General features: G+C 41.1%; 1 protein-coding gene and 1 pseudogene across 1 annotated transcript; one reads left to right on the forward strand and one right to left on the reverse strand.

Annotated features, from left to right (window-relative positions):
• The first annotated feature begins 3,415 nt into the window (after positions 1-3,415).
• On the forward strand, positions 3,416-6,496 carry LOC141997712 (olfactory receptor 6B1-like; annotated as a pseudogene).
• Positions 6,497-11,260: 4,764 nt separating this feature from the next.
• Positions 11,261-12,214, reverse strand: LOC141997466 (olfactory receptor 6B1-like). The gene has a single exon (XM_074969846.1). It carries the CDS (start codon positions 12,212-12,214, stop codon positions 11,261-11,263), a length of 954 nt encoding a protein of 317 aa, XP_074825947.1.
• Positions 12,215-20,746: the final 8,532 nt, after the last annotated feature.

Raw genomic sequence — 20,746 nt, forward strand, 5'->3', positions numbered from 1 at the left:
ATAAGCCCCACATATTTTAATTATTTTTTGGTGAAGAAAAAGCTCCTGCCGAAATGTTGCTGCAGTTCCACCTTTTCCCACCAGAGGGTACTGTGGCGCGAGAACAGGAGCAGCTCCCCGCCACCAAGGGAAGAGAAAGGGGCTCTGGGGAGACAGACAGCGCTGGGTGCTGGGGCTCAGTGGAAGCGGAGGCACAGGACCACAGGGGGAGAGAGAGGTGCAGAGCCACATGGGGATGGAGGAGGGGGTAAAGGGACACAGAGAGGTAGAGAGTGGCTAGGTGGGGGCACAAGGACACATGGGGACAGGGGAGGGGGTACAGGGACACAGGGAAAGAGGAGTGTCTGGGTGGGGGCACAAAGACACATGGGGACAGGGGGAGGGGGTACAGGGACACAGGGAAAGAGGAGTGTCTGGGTGGGGGCACAAAGACACATGGGGACAGGGGGAGGGGGGACAGGGACACAGGGAAAGAGGAGTGTCTGGGTGGGGGCACAGAGACACGTGGGGACAGGATAGGGGACCAGGACACATAGAGACGGGGTGGCTGGGTGGGGGCACAGAGACACATGGGGACAGGGCGGGGGACAGGGACACAGGGACAGGGGAGTGGCTGTGTGAGGACACAGAGACACATGGAGACAGCGGGAGGGGATACAGAGCCACATGGGGATATGCGGAGTGGATGTCTGAGTGGGGATGGAGGGACATGTGAACAGGGGGTACAAGGACACATGGGGACAGGCACAGATGTGCCTGACTGAATGGGAGAGGCTAGGGGTCTGCATGGGGGAAGTTCCCTAACAATCCCTTCCACCCCCACCCCCAGAAAAAACCTGTTCCATACTTTTCCCACACATACCCAACAAGCCTCCAAGTTCACACCCAGGCTCCTTCCCAGCAATTTACTTCCCTCTCCCTCAGCTCCTCTGTTACCCCTGGCTCCCCCAAGTGTTTGCAAGGTACAGTTCTGTATTGTAATTTAAATTAATTATTACTCAGAGTTCTGTATTAATATGCCTAGTAAGGAATCTATTTTTCAAAAAACATTTTCTGAATCTTTTTTGTTGTCTGTATTGTTACAGACATACTTTCTGACAGGTATTTTGAAATAAATGACAGAAAATAATTGAAACTTGTGTGATTATATTGGGTTATTTTGACAAATAAAATATGCAGAATTTTAAAATATTGTGTACATAATTTTTTTTGTTGCATAATTCTTAATTTTGGGTGCAGAATTCCCCCAGGAGTAATTGTAATACTTTTGTTGATATTTCCATACATAAAGAGCTGCTGCACATAATGAGGCTTGGCAAAACTAATTTTTTACTTTTTGATCATTTCAGTCAGCAATATCAATTATTTTTAAGAGAGACAAAGTGGGTGAAGTAATATCTTTTATCGGACCAATTTCTGTTGGTGAAAGAGAAAAGCCCCCCAAGCTAAACAGTGTTCTTCTTCAGTTCTTCATGTAATCAGAGTGTCAGAGCTAAATACAACAGTGGGACAGATTATGTAACATAAGGGGTAAACGTGTTCCAAGGGAATCTTTAAGATGAAATGGGCAATTACATCTCTGCAGTCATAGGAAAAAGAAAGGTTAGAAGGTTACATATTGTTGTAATGACTCATAAAACCAATATCTCTGTTGGGGACATCATTTTTAAGTTTGTTTGTTTGTTATTTTAGATTTTTATGCATGTAAAATTTTCAAATCTGCACAAAGTTATGGGTTTTAAGCATTTTTTTTCAATTTTTATTTAATTAAATTTTAACGGTTGAGTGAAACTGGGGGGGAGGAGGGTTCAGACAGTAAATATTTAATGACAGTAGACATTGAGATTCAAAAATTTAAAGATTTATAACCTTCTAAACACAAATTGTCAGCATCACTCAAACCCCCAGATCCTTTTCTGCAGTATGACCACTTAGCCAGTTATTACCCATTTTGTAGTTGTACATATGATTTTTCCTTCCTAAGTGAAGTACTTTGCACTTAGCATTACTGAATTTCTTTATGTTGAATTCAGAACAAGTCGCCAGTTTGTCAAGGTCATTGTAAATTCTGATACTGTCTTCCAAAGAGTTTGCTGTCATCTGCACATTTTATAAGCGTAATCTCCACTCCATTATCCAGGTCATTAATGAAAATATTGAAAAGAACCAGACCCAGGACTGACCCCTGTGGACCTGCACTAAATAGGCCCTCCCATCAGTTACCAATATTACGGAAATAGCTATATGTTAATATGTTAATTATAGCTATAATATTGTAAACCAGGAGTCATCCCATGAGTTACATGGTGATTAATGAATGGAATCATTCATGAATGCAGGAGCTAGCCAGCAGGGTTATACCATTCTGATGCTTCACTCAGATAGGTGAGTTGTAGCATTGCCATGATATTAAGGGAAGTGGGAATGAGTGGGTGACAGAGGATCTAGGGTGTGGGCTGGGAATTACTGAGGAAGGAACCCTACGAGTAGCCCAGCCTAAGGAGTATTGGAAACACTCAAAAGAGTTAGTCAGCAGACTTATACCAATCTGCTGAGTTACTGACCTAGGTTATTGTTTGCCCCACATTTATATAAGGGATAGGGGAATAGCTGTGTGGTGAAGAGATGATCTAGGGTGTGGGATGAACAGTCCTGAAGGAGGAACCCTAGCAAAATCTATATCAAATGAAAAGTTTCCATTTGGGAGGAGAGTTTGGATCTTACACACTTGACCAGATCCTCCAGTGACATATGTCAGCAGTGTTTCATTGACTTCCCTAACATTTGAGCCTCTAAAAAACAGATAAAGGATAACTCCATTAACTGGTAACTAGTACAGGGGCTCTCAAACTGGGGATCAGGACCCCTCAAGGGGTTGCAAGGTTCTTACATGGGGGCGGGGGAGGGGGTTGTGAGCTGTCAGCCTCCACCCCAAAGCCCGCTTTGTCTCCAGCATTTATAATGGTGTTAAATATATTTTAAAGTGTTTTAAATATATAAAGGGGGGGATCACACTCAGATGCTTGCTATGTGAAAGGGGTCACCAGTACAAAAGTTTCAGAACCACTGGCCTAGTATGTAAGCCCTTTATAATTCAGCTAAGGTTAGACGTTTGATTGCCTTGAGAATCAATATTGCCAACAAATTAAATGTTCTCTTAATTAAGTCCCCCATCATCTTAACTAAAATATCCTGTGGTAGCTGTCTCAAAGGAAGATGACATGAAGGATATAAATATAAAAGGATATAATATAGGATATAAATATAAAAGGATGCATTACTCCCCCAAATGCTACTAAAATGAATCAATGCTATCCTACACAAGGTCTTAGTTCACTTTACTAAGAGAAAGAAAGTATATAAAAAGTTTTGAGAGAAATTTCAGGCAGTTAGAAAATGACAAGGCTAAGAGAAGATGTCACAGTATCAGTCTAGTAGGACTGCAGCTTTACAGGTAAGATTTATACTTCCTATTAACCAAAGGGGTGTTAATCTTCTCTGTCATTTACTGTGTCTTAGCTGAGTTTGCAAATCATATGAAGAAATTCAGAACAAGAATCATGGAATAAAATCTAGAGTTGGTCAGAAAATGTTTTTCCCCCCATATAAAATTCTATGAAAATGAAAACTTTTTCATCCGGATCAAAGTTTTCAATGGAAAATGTCAACCTTTTGTCCAAAAACCAAACACTGAAAATGTTTCCCGTGGGGTCAGATTTTCAAGGGTATTTAGTCACCTGAAGATGCAGAAAGGCATCCAGAGGGATTTTCAAAAGGATGGGAGCAGATTAGACACCTAACTCCCTTTGATTTTAATGTGTGTTTAGGTGCCTAACCTGCTTAAGCTCATCTGCATCTTTAGGTAAATAAATACTTCTGGATATCTGGCCCATAGGCTGAGATTTCAAAGCTACCTCGAAGATTTATCTTGTTTGCACTTCTAGGCTGGGACTGTCTACTACTTATAAATATTTGTAAAGTATCTACCATTATAGGGCCATAATCGCATAAGTGACACATCATCATACTTCTGCTTCTCTGCCTTCTCCAATATAAAACTGATCAGGAGGCTTGGAAGGGTTCGATTTCTATGCATGGATGTCCACAAAGGTTTATTTCATTATAAACACCCAGTAACAAGGAAAAAAATATTTCCACTGATAATAATCAGAACTGACAGCTCGGCAAAGTGAGAAAAATGTTACCTGAGAACCTAGAGTCCGAATCCAGTGATTTAGACTTTTGAATTAGACTCCTCACAAATGGACGACTGAATGAAACAAAGCAAAACCAGACAGGGTTTCTTGGTTTCAGGTTACTGGCTTTGTATATTTTGACATGTGTTGTTGACAATTTGTGATTTAACAGTTATAAAGCTGTAACTTCTTGTATCTGGGTGTCTACTGTCGTTCAATAATTGTCTGTCCCACCATCTTTCAAAATGGGGAAAATTTAAATAAATAAAAATAGTAAAAACTGCTTAAAATGAACATTGATAATAACCATTGAAATCATTTAAAAAAATATTTCTGACAAGCCTAGGTATCACCTTATACCTATTACTGAATTGCTTCAACCTGGGCTTCATATACCACCATACACCGTAACTCTGACATACACACAGGAGGGAGACATAGGTTAAAAATATATATATTTCCTTTAAGATATGCTTTTGCTCTTGGATTTCATTGAACGCAAGAGAACAACTTTTAAAATCAGGGATATACATATATACAAGGAAATGTATGTGAAAAGTCTAACTCCTTTCAAGATATGGTTTTCTTCTTATATTTCTTAGGACAAACAAAAGAACAGATATTGACAAATATGAGCAATCTATTTCCACGTAGAAATATCTGTCTCTGCCTAGCCAACAGCATCATCATATCATTAGTGCAGCATTTCAAAACTTGTGCAGCTCAAATCAGTGATAAAATCATTTGTCTCCGATATGGCAAAGCAGAAAAAATAACAGTGGTATTTGTATAAATTATAGATATACAGGAGCCTCCACTGAAAGTTCACTTTACAATCTCGATGACTGCTCTTTCTAAAAGGGTTCTGGGGGGGAAAAGTGAGACATTATGGACTTAATTCCAAAAGGCATCTGCTTCTATGTTCATAATATTTTTAAATATGTGACTCCACTGCAAATTCCAACTGCACAGAAATTCAAAGCCCTCCGACACTCAGTGACATCTGTTTTGTTTTGTTTTCTGGAGTAAAAGATTCCATAGATATTCCCATTCTTTTTCTTGGATACTCACTATTCTCTGATGCGACAGCATGTATGGCTTTGCTGCCACTCCATCATGATTCACCATCATCAACATCCTCTAAATGAATGAAAGGGCATCCAACTCTGACACACCTGAATGGAAGATGAGAGAAGAAAATGTGAAACATGGAGGCTTAGTTACCTCAGCCTAGATGAGAACAATATTGTCTCTGGATCAGAGAATAGTCGAATGACTAGCAGGGGTGTTTTAAAGTTATTACTTATTATTATTTCTCTTTTCTCTCTTTTCCTCCAGAGAAAACTCATGGAAAAAGTAGAGTGGAACAATCAAGCATTCATCACAGAATTCATGCTGTTGGGATTCGGGAATCTCCCAGAACTGCAGACCCCTCTCTTCCTGCTGTTCCTAGTGATCTATACTGTGACCATGGCCGAAAACATCCTCACTCTTGCGATAGTTGTGGCTGATCAGAACCTTCACACCCCCATGTACTTCTTCCTGGGGAACTTGTCCTGTTGGAGACCTGGTACACCTCCACCATCCTGCCCAGGCTGCTGGCCAGTCTCCTGACTGGGGACAGAACCATTTCATATAGCAGCTGCATCGCACAACTGTACTTCTTTGTATTCATGGTGACTGCTGAGTGTTTACTCTTATTACTCATGTCTTATGACCACTACTTAGCAATATGCAATCCCTTGCATTATGCAGCACTTATGAGAAGCTGGGTTCATACACAGCTAGTGTCTGGCTCTTGGATAATGGCCTTCTTTACTAGTACCTTGATAACTCTTTTGATGGCCAGGTTAACATTCTGTGGCCCCAACAAAATTGACCATTTCTTTTGTGATTTTGCCCCAATGCTCAAACTCTCCTGCAGTGACACCAGCCTGATTGAACTGGTGGACCTAATCCTGTCATTTGCAATTATACTTCCTACATTCCTGTTAACCATGATGTGCTATGTTTGTAACATTGCCACCATCCTGAGAATCCCCTCCACCACCGGAAAGCAAACGGCCTTTTCCACCTGTTCCTCCCACCTCATCATAGTTGTTACTTTCTCTGGACCACTCATCATTAGTTACATGATATCAACTGCTGGCACTGCAGGAGATCTGCACAAAGTGTTGTCTGTCTTCTATACTGTCCTGACACCCTTGGTCAATCCTCTCATCTACAGCCTGAGAAACAAGATGGTCAAAGAGGCATTGAAGAAAGTTGGAGGCAAACTGGCTGCTTTCATGAGGAGTTGAATGAAATTCCTACCGTCTCTCTTTTAGACTGAGTAGAACCTTATCCAGTCCCTTGACTTGCTGAAGAAAATGGCATCAAATATGGACTGGGTGTGGGTGGTAGAATATCTCCCCTCCTGAAGTTAAAGTGAATTGAGGATACCTCCATTTGCTCCTATTCTTTCACCACATCTAATAAATAATACTTCCCCATATAATACTCCCCTTTTGTTCCTGTGATAAGCTTCGATATGAGATAATTCTGGGATATTACATGCTCTCCATGTTTGTCTGATTGATCTAAGGGGGTTTGTCATATGAACACAAGAGATTAAATGCTGGGATGTTTACTGTGTGTTTGTGTAGGACTAAGTCAACAGAGGGAGGAAAAAGAACAATGACTTCACATAACTACTCATCTAACAATTGTTAAGGGACAGTGCTATAATAATTCACTTTGATGTCTCCATCTCTGACCGGCAGCCAAGGGAGGGATTCCAGTGTGTAAGCACAAGAGAACCCCAAAAGCCCAGGAACCTGTGACAAAGGGCTTCTAGGGGTGATAAAAGTGTAATTGTCAAGGGAAGTAACAGTTGTTTTAGGGAGCTGCTGATGAGAAGCGGGTCTCACAGATAGAGACCCCAGTTTTTAGAGTCCTTGAAGAAAGAGGGAACTGCCTTTGGTCTCTCCCAATGGATAGTAAGTCTCTAGGTAAGACAGACTTGCACATAGGACTTTTGTTGCTATAAAATCCTTTATTTGCTCTTACATTATGCTTTGTTCCTACTGTGGAAAATAAACAATACTCCGTTTGGAGACAGCCCTCTGGTCACAGGATTTACCAGTAGAACTGGGCAAAATTTTTTGACAAAATGAGCTTTCAGCAGAAGACACAGCTTCATTATAACCGATACAGAGGCCACAAAGGTTTCCTCAGATCTAGGATGGAATTTCAGGTGAAAACTAGTGAAAGAGTCAGTTGTCATGTGGTTAGTGCACTTAGTTGAGATATAGAAGACCCCGGCTCAAATCTCTGATTTGGAGCAAGATGTTAGCCCTATGTAGCCTCCCATATGAGTGTTCTAACCAATTGGCTACAGAGTCTGTCTGGTTTTCACTGTTTCCTGTTAGAGCTGTTGCACTTTGTCCAAATAATTAATTATTCATTGGGTTAAACACAGTGAGAGAGAGATTAACTCAGTGTGCCACTGAGTTATGGCACCCAGCTTGGGTGTGAGATATGTAGGTTCATGTCCCCACTCCAAGAAATATTTAGTTATTTATATAAAGTGAACAGCTACAAGAGGGAAGACATCCACCCCAGGGCAGCCTTGCAGTTCATGCACTTACTTGAGATCCAGGAAAGTTCAAAGTCTCTGCTCCAAAGCAGGCAGAATAGGAATTTGATCTCAGCTTTCTGGCACCTAATTAAGTGTCCTAACCACTGAGCTATCACCTTTCTGTCTCTGACTTTTCCTCAGCAAAACTTTGGAAGGTCTCAGTTGAAGGTGCTATTAGAAAATCTTTTGATATCTTAAAAAAGTTTTGTAGAGCAGGAAGATCGTTTCCTACCCAGCTCTCCTTACCACTGGTTGCCCAAGGGAAGAACCAGTGATGCCAAAACCAGTTGGACGCACTGAGAAATCATATTGATACCGAGGGTGCTGTAACCTCGGCCCTAGCCAGACAGCGGGAGAATCACACCTCTCTCATGGTGGAATTCTGTAAGTGTGGGGCCTGTTGCCTGAGCAGGTGCACTGAGAGAGACCGGAGATGGGTGATTCCCCCATTCTTCCCTCTGGTCCAGGATCCCTGGCTGGACTACAGTTCTCATGATAGGTTTCAGCGTAACAGCCGTGTTAGTCTGTATTCACAAAAAAAAAGGAGTACTTGTGGCACCTTAGAGACTAACACATTTATTTGAGCATAAGCTTTCGTGAACTACAGCTCACTTCATCGGATGCATACTGTGGAAAATACAGAAGATGTTTGTTTTTATACACACAAATCATGAAAAAATGGGTGTTTATCACTACAAAAGGTTTTCTCTCCCCCCACCCCACTCTCCTGCTGGTAATAGCTTATGTAAAGTGATCACTCTCCTTACAATGTGTATGATAATCAAGGTGGGCCATTTCCAGCACAAATCCAGGGTTTAATAAGAACGTCTCGGGGGGGGGGGGGGCCTTAGGAAAACAAGGGGAAATAGGTTACCTTGCATAATGACTTAGCCACTCCCAGTCTCTATTCAAGCCTAAGTTAATTGTATCCAATGTGCAAATGAATTCCAATTCAGCAGTCTCTCGCTGGAGTCTGGATTTGAAGTTTTTCTGTTGTAATATCACAACTTTCATGTCTGTAATCGCATGACCAGAGAGATTGAAGTGTTCTCCGACTGGTTTATGAATGTTATAATTCTTAACATCTGATTTGTGTCCATTTATTCTTTTATGTAGAGACTGTCCAGTTTGACCAATGTACATGGCAGAGGGGCATTGCTGGCACATGATGGCATATATCACATTGGTAGATGTGCAGGTGAACGAGCCTCTGATAGTGTGGCTGATGTTATTAGGCCCTGTGATGGTGTCCCCTGAATAGATATGTGGGCACAGTTGGCAACGGGCTTTGTTGCAAGGATAGGTTCCTGGGTGAGTGGTTCTCTTGTGTGGTATGTGGTTGCTGGTGAGTATTCGCTTCAGGTTGGGGGGCTGTCTGTAGGCAAGGACTGGCCTGTCTCCCAAGATTTGTGAGAGTGTTGGGTCATCCTTCAGGATAGGTTGTAGATCCTTGATAATGCATTGGAGGGGTTTTAGTTGGGGGCTGAAGGTGACGGCTAGTGGCGTTCTGTTATTTTCTTTGTTAGGCCTGTCCTGTAGTAGGTGACTTCTGGGAACTCTTCTGGCTCTATCAATCTGTTTCTTCACTTCCGCAGGCTCTTGGCTCCAGCTCCGTAATTTGGAAGCCAGCAGGCAACTCTTTCTGTGTCCACTCCTGCCTTCAGCCCTCTCCAGGTCCTGGCTTGGGGATGTCAGGCGGCAAAACCTTCTTGCTGCTCTTCCATCTTATCTGTAGGAAACACCTACAGCTTCCTTCAGGGGCCTCCTCCAATTGCCTGGTCTCAGGCAGCTCTCACCTGTTGATTTCTGACTCCTAGGCAGCTCTCACCTGCCCTTTACCTCACTGATTTACCTGTAGGGCCCCGCTGCCCTCTTTAAAGCCTCATTAGGAGGCATCTGATGAGTCACAAGTGCACTGACCCCTGTTCTCTCTTACAGAGCCAGTGTGACCCTGTGACACCACGGAAAATTTGAATTCACAGCCAGTTCTACTCGCAGGCAGAGCCATTCCCTAAAGTACCAGGGATGTGTTAGAACTTCCTGTAGATGTCCGCTCATCTTCTTCCGTGTGGAAAGAAAAGAATTTATTTGTGGTAGTGTCTTGTGTTTATGACCATCCCTGAGGTCTGAACCTACCAATGGTGCTACCAATGTCTGCCTTAAATCCATTCAGTGCCCAGTGCATGCTTGGATGTGTGATATTGGCATAACAGCACGTTCCTAGGGACACTACATCAAAGCTGTAATGAGTGGAAAAGTGAAAAATGCACCTGAAACTGAATGATGCTCATGCAAATACAAGTGAGCCTCAATTTTCCAAGGATCTCAGGGGACATCCAAACCAACTGGAAAAAACAGTGTTTGGATAATGGGAATCATCGGTGCTGAAGAGCCTCTAATCTCCACAGGGCTGAACTGAGGCTATGTCTCCATAGGGTGACCAGATAGCAAGTATGAAAAATCGGGACAGAGTGTGTAGGTGCCTATATAAGAAAAGCCCCAAATATCGGGTCTGTCCCTATAAAACTGGGACATCTTGTCACCCTATGTCTACACTACACTCTAGGGTCAAGGAAATAGAAAGCACACTGTGATCCACATTGTGGCACAAGCTACATGGGTCAGTGAAAGGCTCTGGCAATGGATAGCTGAGGGAGTGTTTCCCCACTGCTACAGTGTTTTCCTGCAGAGGCCCCTGCAGGAGGAAGGAAGCGGAACACTACACTGTTAAAAATAGCAGTGTGGACAAGAGGCCACAGCTTGGGTGTGTAGAGAGTCATACAAGGTATGTACTTGCATGCATATCCAGCCTCTTCAGGTATGTCTTTACTCACCTAAGCAGTGTCTCTGTCTACACCACTATTTATACGCATGCTGGGGGTGGGGGCTACCCATGTGTATGCTCCACATGCCACCAAAAGAAGTGTGCAGTGAAGATGGGCCATAAGAGTCTTCAGGACGCTATATTCCACAGGAAGTTAGTGGCAAAGGAGCAATGATTACTGTTAAATTTAGCAGTGCTGTAGAAGAAAAAAAGTGGGACTATCAAATGATTTGTGCTAAACTTTTTATAGGAACTGATGACAGTTAGGTGGCCACGATCAATGTCAGCTCAAGTTCTTATTGAGGTCCTGGTTGAAGAAGCAGAGAACTCAGAGATCCAGGCTTGCATCATTGTCAAAGGGAGGGTGGGAGCTGGCCTTGTGAGGATAGGTTGGACAGAAAAGGGGGTGCTATATCCTGGCTTTGAAAATAAGGACAAGAAATTTTTGTTGGATGTGGTGAAAGAGTAGGAACAAATGGAGGTATCCTCAATTCATTTTAACATCAGTAGGGAAGATATTCTACCACCCACACCCTGTCCACGCGTGATGTCATTTTCTTCAGTGAGTCAAAGAACAGGACGAGGATCTACTCAGTCTAAAATAGGACATAGGAATTTCATTCACCTCCTTATAAAATCAGCCAGTTTGCCTCCAGCTTTCTTCAAAGCCTCTTTGACCTCCTTGTTTCTCAGGCTGTAGATGAGAGGATTGACCAAGGGAGTCAGGACGGTGTAGAAAACAGAGAACACTTTGTGCAGGTCTCCTGCACTGCCAGCTTTTGGTGCCATGTAAATAATAATGAGTGACCCATAGAAAGTAGCAACCACAATGAGGTGGGAGGAACAGGTGGAAAAGGCCTTTTGCCTCCCAGTGGTGGAGGGGATTCTCAGGATGGTGATGATGATGCAAACATAGGACGTCAGGGTTAACAGGAGGGTAGGAAGTATAATTGCAAATGACAGGATTAGATCCACCAGTTCAATCAGGCTGGTGTCACTGCAGGAGACTTTGAGCATTGGGGTGAAATCACAAAAGAAATGGTCAATTTTGTTGGGACCACAGAATGTTAACCCGGCCATCATAAAAGTTATCACAGTGCTGCAAAAGAAGGCAATTATCCAAGAGCCAGGCAATATCTGGATGCAAACCCGGCTGCTCATAAGTGTTGCATAATGCAAGGGATTGCATATTGCTAAGTAGCGGTCATAAGACATGAGTAATAAGAGTAAACACTCAGCAGTCACCATGAATACAAAGAAGGATAGTTGTGTGATGCAGCCGCTAAAGGAAATGGTTCTGTCCCCAGTCAGGAGGCTGGCCAGCAGCCTGGGCAGGATGGTGGAGGTGTAGCAGGTCTCCAAGCAGGACAAGTTCCCCAGGAAGAAGTACATGGGGGTGTGAAGGTGCCGATCAGTCACAACTAGGGCCACAATGACGATGTTCCCAGCCATGGTCACAATGTAGGTTACTAGGAACAGCAGGAAGAGAGGGGTCTGTAGTTCCTGGAGATCCCCGAATCCCAGTAGGATGAATTCTGTGATGGTTGTTTGATTTCTCCACTCTATATTTTCCATCTGATTTCTCTAGAGGAAAATTTGGGAGAAGAAAAATAAATAAAATAAATAATAACAGTACAAAATCCCTGCTAGTCATTCAACTATTCTCCGGTCCAGAGACAATATTGTTCTTATTTAGGCAGAGGTAAATAAGCCTCCACATTTCACAGTTTCTTTTCTCATCTTCCATTCAGCCATGTCAGATTTGGATGCCCTTTCATTCATTTAGATGATGTTGCTGAAGGTGAATGATGATGGAGTGGTAGCAAAGCCATACATGCTGTCGCATCAGAGAATAGTGATTAGCCAGGAAAAAGAATGGGAATATCTATGGAATGGTTTATTCCAATAAAACAAAACAAAACAGACATCAGTAAGTGTCAGAGAGCTTTGAATTTTCAGTGCTATTGGAATTTGCAGGGGAGTCACGTATTTAAAAATATTCTGGACACAGAAGCAGGTGCCTTTTGAAATTGAGTCCATAATATCTCACTTTTTTTTAACCCTTTTAGAAGTTGCACATGCAGAGATTTTAAAGGAGACTTCCGGGGAGGTTACTGCATATCTGTATTTTATACAAATACCACTCTTATATTTTTCTGTTTTGCAATTTCTGAGACAAATTATTTTATTTTATGCCTGATTTGAGCTGCACAAATTTGAAAATGTTGCATTAATGATATGATGATGCTCTGTGCTAGGCAGAGACCCATGTCTCCATATGGCAGCAGTCTGCTCATATTAGTCAATAGTAGGGCTGTTGATTAATTGCAGTTAACTCACATGATTAACTCAAAAAAATTAATCACGATTAAAAAAATTAATCTCGATTTATTGCAGTTTTAATCTCACTGTTAAACAACAGAATACCAATTGAAATTTATTAAATATATTGGATGTTTTTTCTAAATTTTCATATATATTGTGTTCTGTATTGTAATTGAAATCGAAGTGTATATTTTTTTAATTACAAATATTTACACTCTAAAAATGATAAGCAAAAGAAAAAATATTTTTCAATTCACCTCATACAAGTACCGTAGTTTTCAGAGTAGCAGCCGTGTTAGTCTGTATCCGCAAAAAGAAAAGGAGTACTTGTGGCACCTTAGAGACTAACACATTTATTTGAGCATAAGCTTTCATGGGCTACAGCCCACTTCATTGGATGCATGCAGTGGAAAATACAGGACGATTTTATATACACAGAGAACATGAAACAATGGGTGTTACCATGCACACTGTAACGAGAGTGATCAGTTAAGGTGAGCTATTACCAGCAGGAGAGAAAAGAAACCTTTTGTAGTGATAATCAAGATGGACCATTTCCAGCAGTTGACAAGAACTTGTGAGGAACAGTAGGGTGGAAAAATAAACATGGGGAAATAGTTTTACTTTGTGTAATGACACATTTGTGTAATAAACCAAAGTGGATCCAGACTGCTGGCACTTAACATTAAAAAGGTTGCAGAGCAGTTTTAAAACCAAGAGATGGGGGAAAGCCAATTGCTGCAGAGGCGCACATGGATCGGACAGAGACTCCTCTTAGAGGAGAGTCTATTGATAGAGATTCTCTAGGTTTTAGTCAGGAGGAGAGGATGGAAGAGGATAAAGTATGGGCCAGATCAGACGAGAAACATTCACATAAAGAATCTGACACATCAGAAAAGGGCAGACAAATAAACAGTGACAAATTTTTAAAGTGCTTGTACACAAATGCTAGAAGTCTAAATAATAAGGTTCGTGAACTAGAGTGCCTCGTGTTAAAGGAGGATATTGATATAATACGCATCACAGAAACCTGGTGGAGCGAGGACAATCAATGGGACACAATCATTCCAGGATACAAAATATATTGGAAGAACAGAACAGGACATGCGGGCGGGGTGGGGAGGTGGGAGGGATTGCCCCTATATATGAAAGAAAAGAAAATGTAGAATCAAATGAAATAAAATCTTAAATGAATCCACATGTTCCACAGAATCTCTATGGATAGTAATTCCAGGCTCTAATAAGAATATAACAGTAAGGATCTATTATCGACCACCTGAACAGGACAGTGATAGTGACGATGAAATGCTAAGGGAGATTAGAGAGGCTATCAAAATAATGAATAGTAGTGGGGGATTTCAATTATCCCCATATTGACTGGGTACATGTCACCTCAGGACAAAATGCAGAGACAAAATTTCTCGATACTTTAAATGACTGCTTCTTGGAGCAGCTGGTACAGGAACCCACAAGGGGAGAGGCAACTCTCGATCTAGTCCTGAGTGGAGCGCAGGATCTGGTCCAAGAGGTAACTATAACAGGACTGCTTGGAAATAGTGACCATAGTATAATAACATTTAACATTCCTGTGGTGGGAAGAACACCTCAACAGCCCAACAATGTGACATTTAATTTCAGAAAGGGGAACTATGCAAAAATGAGGAGGTTAGTTAAACAGAAATCAAAAGGTACAGTGACTAGAGTGAAATCCCTGCAAGCTGCATGGACACTTTTCAAAGACACCATAATAGAGGCTCAACTTAAATGTATACCCCATATTAAAAAAACATAGTAAGAGAACCAGAAAAGTGCCACTGTGGCTAAACAACAAAGTAAAAGAAGCAGTGAGAGATAAAAAGGCATCTTTTAAAAAATGGAAGTCAAATCCTAGCGAGGTAAATAGAAAGAAGCATAAACACTGCCAAATTAAATGTAAAAATGTAATAAGAACAGACAAAAAGGAGTTTGAAGAACAACTAGCCAAAAACTCAAAGGTAATAACAAAATGTTTTTTAAGTACATCAGAAGCAGGAAGACTGCTAAACAACCAGTGGAGCCCCTGGACAATCGAGGTACACAAGGAGCACTTAAAGACGATAAAGTCATCGCAGAGAAACTAAATGAATTCTTTGCTTCTGTCTTCACGGCTGAGGATGTTAGGGAGATTCCCAAACCTGAGCCCTCTTTTGTAGGTGACAAATCTGAGGAATTGACACAGATTGAAGTGTCACTAGAGGAGGTTTTGGCATTAATTGAGAAACTTAATAGTAACAAGTCACCAGGACCTAAGGACATTCACCCAAGAATTCTTAAAGAACTCAAATGTGAAATTGCGGAACTATTAGCTATGGTTTGTAACCTGTCCTTTAAATCAGCTACTGTACCCAATGACTGGAAGATAGCTAATGTAACGCCAATATTTAAAAAGGGCTCTAGAGGTGATCCCGGCAATTACAGACTGGTAAGTCTAACGTCAGTACTGGGCAAATTAGTGGAAACAATAGTAAAGAATAAAATTGTCAGACACATAGAAGAACATAAATTGTTACACAAAAGTCAGCATGGCTTCTGTAAAGGGAGATCATGTCTTACTAATCTATTAGAGTTCTTTGAGGGGGTTAACAAACGTGGACAAGGGGGATCCAGTGGACATAGTGTACTTAGATTTCCAGAAAGCCTTTGACAAGGTCCCTCACCAAAGGCTCTTACGTAAATTAAGTTGTCATGGGATAAAAGGGAAGATCCTTTCATGGACTGAGAACTGGTTAAAAGACAGGGAACAAAGGGTAGGAATAAATGGTAAATTTTCAAAATGGAGAAGGGTAACTAGTGGTGTTCCCCAAGGGTCAGTCCTAGGACCAATCCTATTCAACTTATTCATAAATGATCTGGAGAAAGGGGTAAACAGTGAGGTGGCAAAGTTTGCAGATGATACTAAATAGCTCAAGATAGTTAAGACCAAAGCAGACTGTGAAGAACTTCAAAAAGATCTCACAAAACTAAGTGATTGGGCAACAAAATGGCAAATGAAATTTAATGTGGATAAATGTAAAGTAATTCACATTGGAAAAAATAACCCCAACTATACATACAATATGATGGGGGCTAATTTAGCTACAATTAATCAGGAGAAAGATCTTGGAGTCATTGTGGATAGTTCTCTGAAGACGTCCACACAGTGTGCACTGGCAGTCAAAAAAGCAAACGGGATGTTAGGAATAATTTAAAAAGGGATAGAGAATAAGACAGAGAATATTTTACTGCCCTTATATAAATCCATGGTATGCCCACATCTTGAATACTGCATACAGATGTGGTCCCCTCAACTCAAAAAAGATATACTGGCATTAGAAAAGGTTCAGAAAAGGGCAACTAAAATGATTAGGGGTTTGGAGCGGGTCCCATATGAGAAGAGATTAAAGAGGCCAGGACTTTTCAGCTTGGAAAAGAGGAGACTAAGGGGGGATATGATAGAGGTATATAAAATCATGAGTGGTGTGGAGAAAGGGAATAAGGAAAAGTTATTTACTTGTTCCCATAATATAAGAACTAGGGGCCACCAAATGAAATTATTGGGCAGCAGGTTTAAAACAAATAAAAGGAAGTTCCTCACACAGTGCACCGTCAACCTGTGGAACTCCTTGCCTGAGGAGGTTGTGAAGGCTAAGACTATAACAGGGTTTAAAAGAGAATTGGATAAATTCGTGGAGGTTAAGTCCATTGATGGCTATTAGCCAGGATGGGTAAGGAATGGTGTCCCTAGCCTCTGTTTGTCAGAGAGTGGAGATGGATGGCTGGAGAGAGATCACTTGATTGTTACCTGTTAGGTTCACTCCCTCTGAAACACCTGGCATTGGCCACTGTCGTAGACAGGATACTGGGCTGGATGGATCTTTGATCTGACCCTGTATGGCCATTCTTATGTTTTTATGTATTAGGTGAACTGAAAAAATATTATTTCTTTGTTTTTTTTACAGTGCAAGTACTTGTAATGAAAAATAAATATAAAGTGAGCATTGTACACTTCGTATTCTGTGTTGTAAATGAAATCAATATATTTGAAAATGTAGAAAACATCCAAAAATATTTAAATAAATGGTATTCTATTATTAACAGTGTGATTAATTGCGCTATTAATCGTGATTGATTTTTTTAATTGCGCGATTAATCACAATAAAATTTTTTAATCGCTTGAAAGCTCCAAATGTTATTTAACCGGTCAAGTAGAACAAAGGAAATGTTTTCTATTTATGTTAATATTATGTTATTTTAAAAACACACATGTTTAAAGACTTCATAGTGTTCAAATATTATACTGGAAATTACCTGGAGAAACTTGAATTCTAACATCAGATACCTTTTTGTCGTATATGTTACTAAAATGTATGACTGTATGCATAAACCAGTATTGTCCATGTTCTCCATCAGATTTTGCTGGGGAAGAAGGGGGAAGGGTATTTTTCCCATTGATATTTATGATAGAAAACTGGGAAAACCTTTAGTGCCAGATAATTTTAGCACCTACGTAATAGTTTTTTTTATTTATTTCCCGTAAGAAATGAAAGAATTAAACCCTATATTGAAAGCAGGAGTTGTACTTTTTACATCTACATTTACTTTTTACATGTAAATCCTTGAATTTAAAAGTTGTTCTCTTCCTTTCAAAGAAATCCAAAAGCAAAAGCATATCTTAAAGGAAGGTCATACACTTTTAACAAGCATCTCTTTCTTCTATACATGTCAGAGTTAGAGTGCAAATTTGTAAAGCCCAGGATGTTAATGATCCAGTAATAGGTAGAAGCTGATACCTAGGCTTGACAGAATCTTTTTTTTTTGTAATGTCAATGGATTATATCAATGTTTACTTTAAGCATTGGTAAGATATATATTGATTTAAATTGTCACAGTTGTGGGACGTTATGGAGATACAGACAATTATTTAATGACAGAATTCAGAGTAGCAGCCACTGAATGCATCCAATGAAGTGAGCTGTAGCTCATGAAAGCTTATGCTCAAATAAATTTGTTAGTCTCTAAGGTGCCACAAGTCCTCCTGTTCTTTTTAATGACAGAAGTCACTGAGATTCAAAACATTACAGCTTTATAACCATTGAAACACAAATGGTCAACATCAAATGTCGGAACATACAGAGTAAATCACCTCAAATCAACCGATCACACCTGATTTTACTATTTATCCACTAGTCATTTTGTAACAAGCCTACTTCAAAAGTCTAAATAGCTGGATTTGGACTCCCAGGCAGCATTTGTCTTACTTTGCCAATCTGTAAATTTTGGTTGCTATCAATGGAAATATATTTTGTCAGTGGGTGTGTGCACTGGGAAATCGACATTTGCTGATATTCATCAATAAAAATCTAATCATTCGAAGGCGAATGATGAGTTTTGTATTGGCGTAAGCAGAGAAGCAGAAGTACGGTGGATGTTCTTGACAATGTCTTCCCTATATTCTCAGCATTTAAGGAAAATCTTATTAGAACAGGTAAACCTTAAAAAATGCAACATGACTTTTTTTCCTGTGTGAATTATTATAGCATAGCCCGACAGTAGTAGATGCACCACAAATATCTCTAAGTAAATGACTATTTCAGCCCTAAGTGGCAAACAAGATAAATCCTTTCGGTTGAAACCTCATACAAAGGGACAGAGTTCCATACGCATTTATCCACTTAAAGACGCAGAGAGGTAAGTAAGCAGGTTAAGCATCTAAACTCACATTAAAATCAAAGGGATTTTGGTGCCTAATCTGTTTCGGTGCTTTAGAAAATCTCTCTGCATCTGTAGGTGACTAAATACCCTTGAAAATCTGGCCCCAAGTGAATCATTTTCAGTGTCTGGTTTTTGGAGAAAAAGTTGAAAGTTGATGAACATGATTTTTTTCCCTTTTTTCTATAATTTTGCATGGGGGGTGGAAACATTTTCTGACCAGCTCTAGAATTTATTCCATGTTGGTCTTAGTTTCTTTTCATATGATTTCTGCAGTCAGTTAAGACACAATCAATAATGGAGAAGATGAACCCCCCTTTGGTTAATAGGAAGCATAAATCTTACCTGCAAAGCTGCAGGCCTACTAGACTGATGACGAGACATCCCCTCTTTGCATTGTAGTTTTCTAACTGCCTAAAGTTTCTCCCAGAACCTTTCGTATACTTTTTTTTTCTCTCAGTAAAGAAAACTAAAACGATACGTAGTATAGCTTTATTTCATTCTAGAAGCATTTGTAAATGGAATAACACATCCTTTGATATTTATATCCTCTGCAAAGAAAGACGTCATCATCCTCTGATGCAACTATTGTAGGATATTTGAGTTAAGGGGATGGGGGACTTAATTAAGAGAACATAATTTTTTGGCAATATTAACTCTCAAGACAATCAAACTTCTAACCTTAGCTGAATTATCGAGGGCTTACATACTAGGCTGAGGGACACTGTAGAAAATCTAATCTAATCTAATGACAGGTTTCAGAGTAGCAGCCGTGTTAGTCTGTATTCGCAAAAAGAAAAGGAGTACTTGTGGCACCTTAGAGACTAACCAATTTATTTGAGCATAAGCTTTCATGAGCTACAGCTCACTTCATCGGATGCATCCGATGAAGTGAGCTGTAGCTCACGAAAGCTTATGCTCAAATAAATTGGTTAGTCTCTAAGGTGCCACAAGTACTCCTTTTCTTTAATCTAATCTATCTATCTATTTACACAAACATAAGGATCTTCTAGAGTTATCAGCTAATGAAGTTATCCTTTATCTTGAGTTGTAGAGGCTGAAATGTTAGGGAAGTCAATGGAGCACCGCTAATGTACATCACTGGAGGATCTGGTCTACGGTGTAAGATCCAAACTCTCCCCCAAAACAGAATCTTTCCATTTGATATAGGTTATAGACTCATGGACTCATAGACTTTAATGCCAGAAGGGACCATCATGATCGTCTAGTCTGACCTCCTGCACGTTTCAGGCCGCAGAACCTTACCCACCCATTCCTGTAACAGACCCCTAACTGCTGGCTGAGTTACTGATGTCCTCAAATCATGGTTTAAAGACTTCAGGTTACAGACAATCCACCCATCTGCTCTAGTTTAAACCTGCAAGTACCCCATGCTGCAGAGGAAGGCAAAACCCCCCTCCTAGGGGTCCTCCTTCAGGATGGCTCATCTGATCCCCTAGAACATCTCTTCCCCACACAGCTGTTCCCACAGGCGACCCTGAAGGAAGCTGTAGTTTATCCTAGAGGGAACACTGAAGAGCAGCAAGAAGGTTTAGCTGCCTGGCATCCTCCAGCCAGAGAGCCAGGACCAGAGGGTAGAGAAGGTTGAAGGCAGGAGCAGCTGCAGAGAGAGCTGCCTGACCCAGAGAGCTGGAGCGGGCTGATGGCTGGGTAGCAGCAAAGGGGCTTACTCACTGGCATCTCCACACTGCAGAGCTGAAGCGCCCTTAGAAGAGAGGCGGTGGGCATTCCTGTTGAGAAGAGTGATAGGCAGGCCATTTGTCCAGTTTTAAGCCGGACTATCCTGGTTTGTCCACTCTCTGGTACTGATATAAAACTGGACGTGGTTTTGCCTGGTATCACAGATGCAAGATGCCATGTTGCAGAACCCACCACTCTGCCCCGTCGGTATGACTTCACACGCACCGCCAGCGGGGGATGGAGTAGCAAGCTCTGCAACATGATGCCCTCCATGTGGCAGGACCTTGTGTGCACTGTGTGTGTGAGCTCATGGGGGGAGGGGCGGGATCATGCAGGCAGTGGTGGGAACAACCA

Source organism: Natator depressus, chromosome 13 (genome assembly GCF_965152275.1).
Source record: "Natator depressus isolate rNatDep1 chromosome 13, rNatDep2.hap1, whole genome shotgun sequence".
NCBI lineage: Eukaryota > Metazoa > Chordata > Testudines > Cheloniidae > Natator > Natator depressus.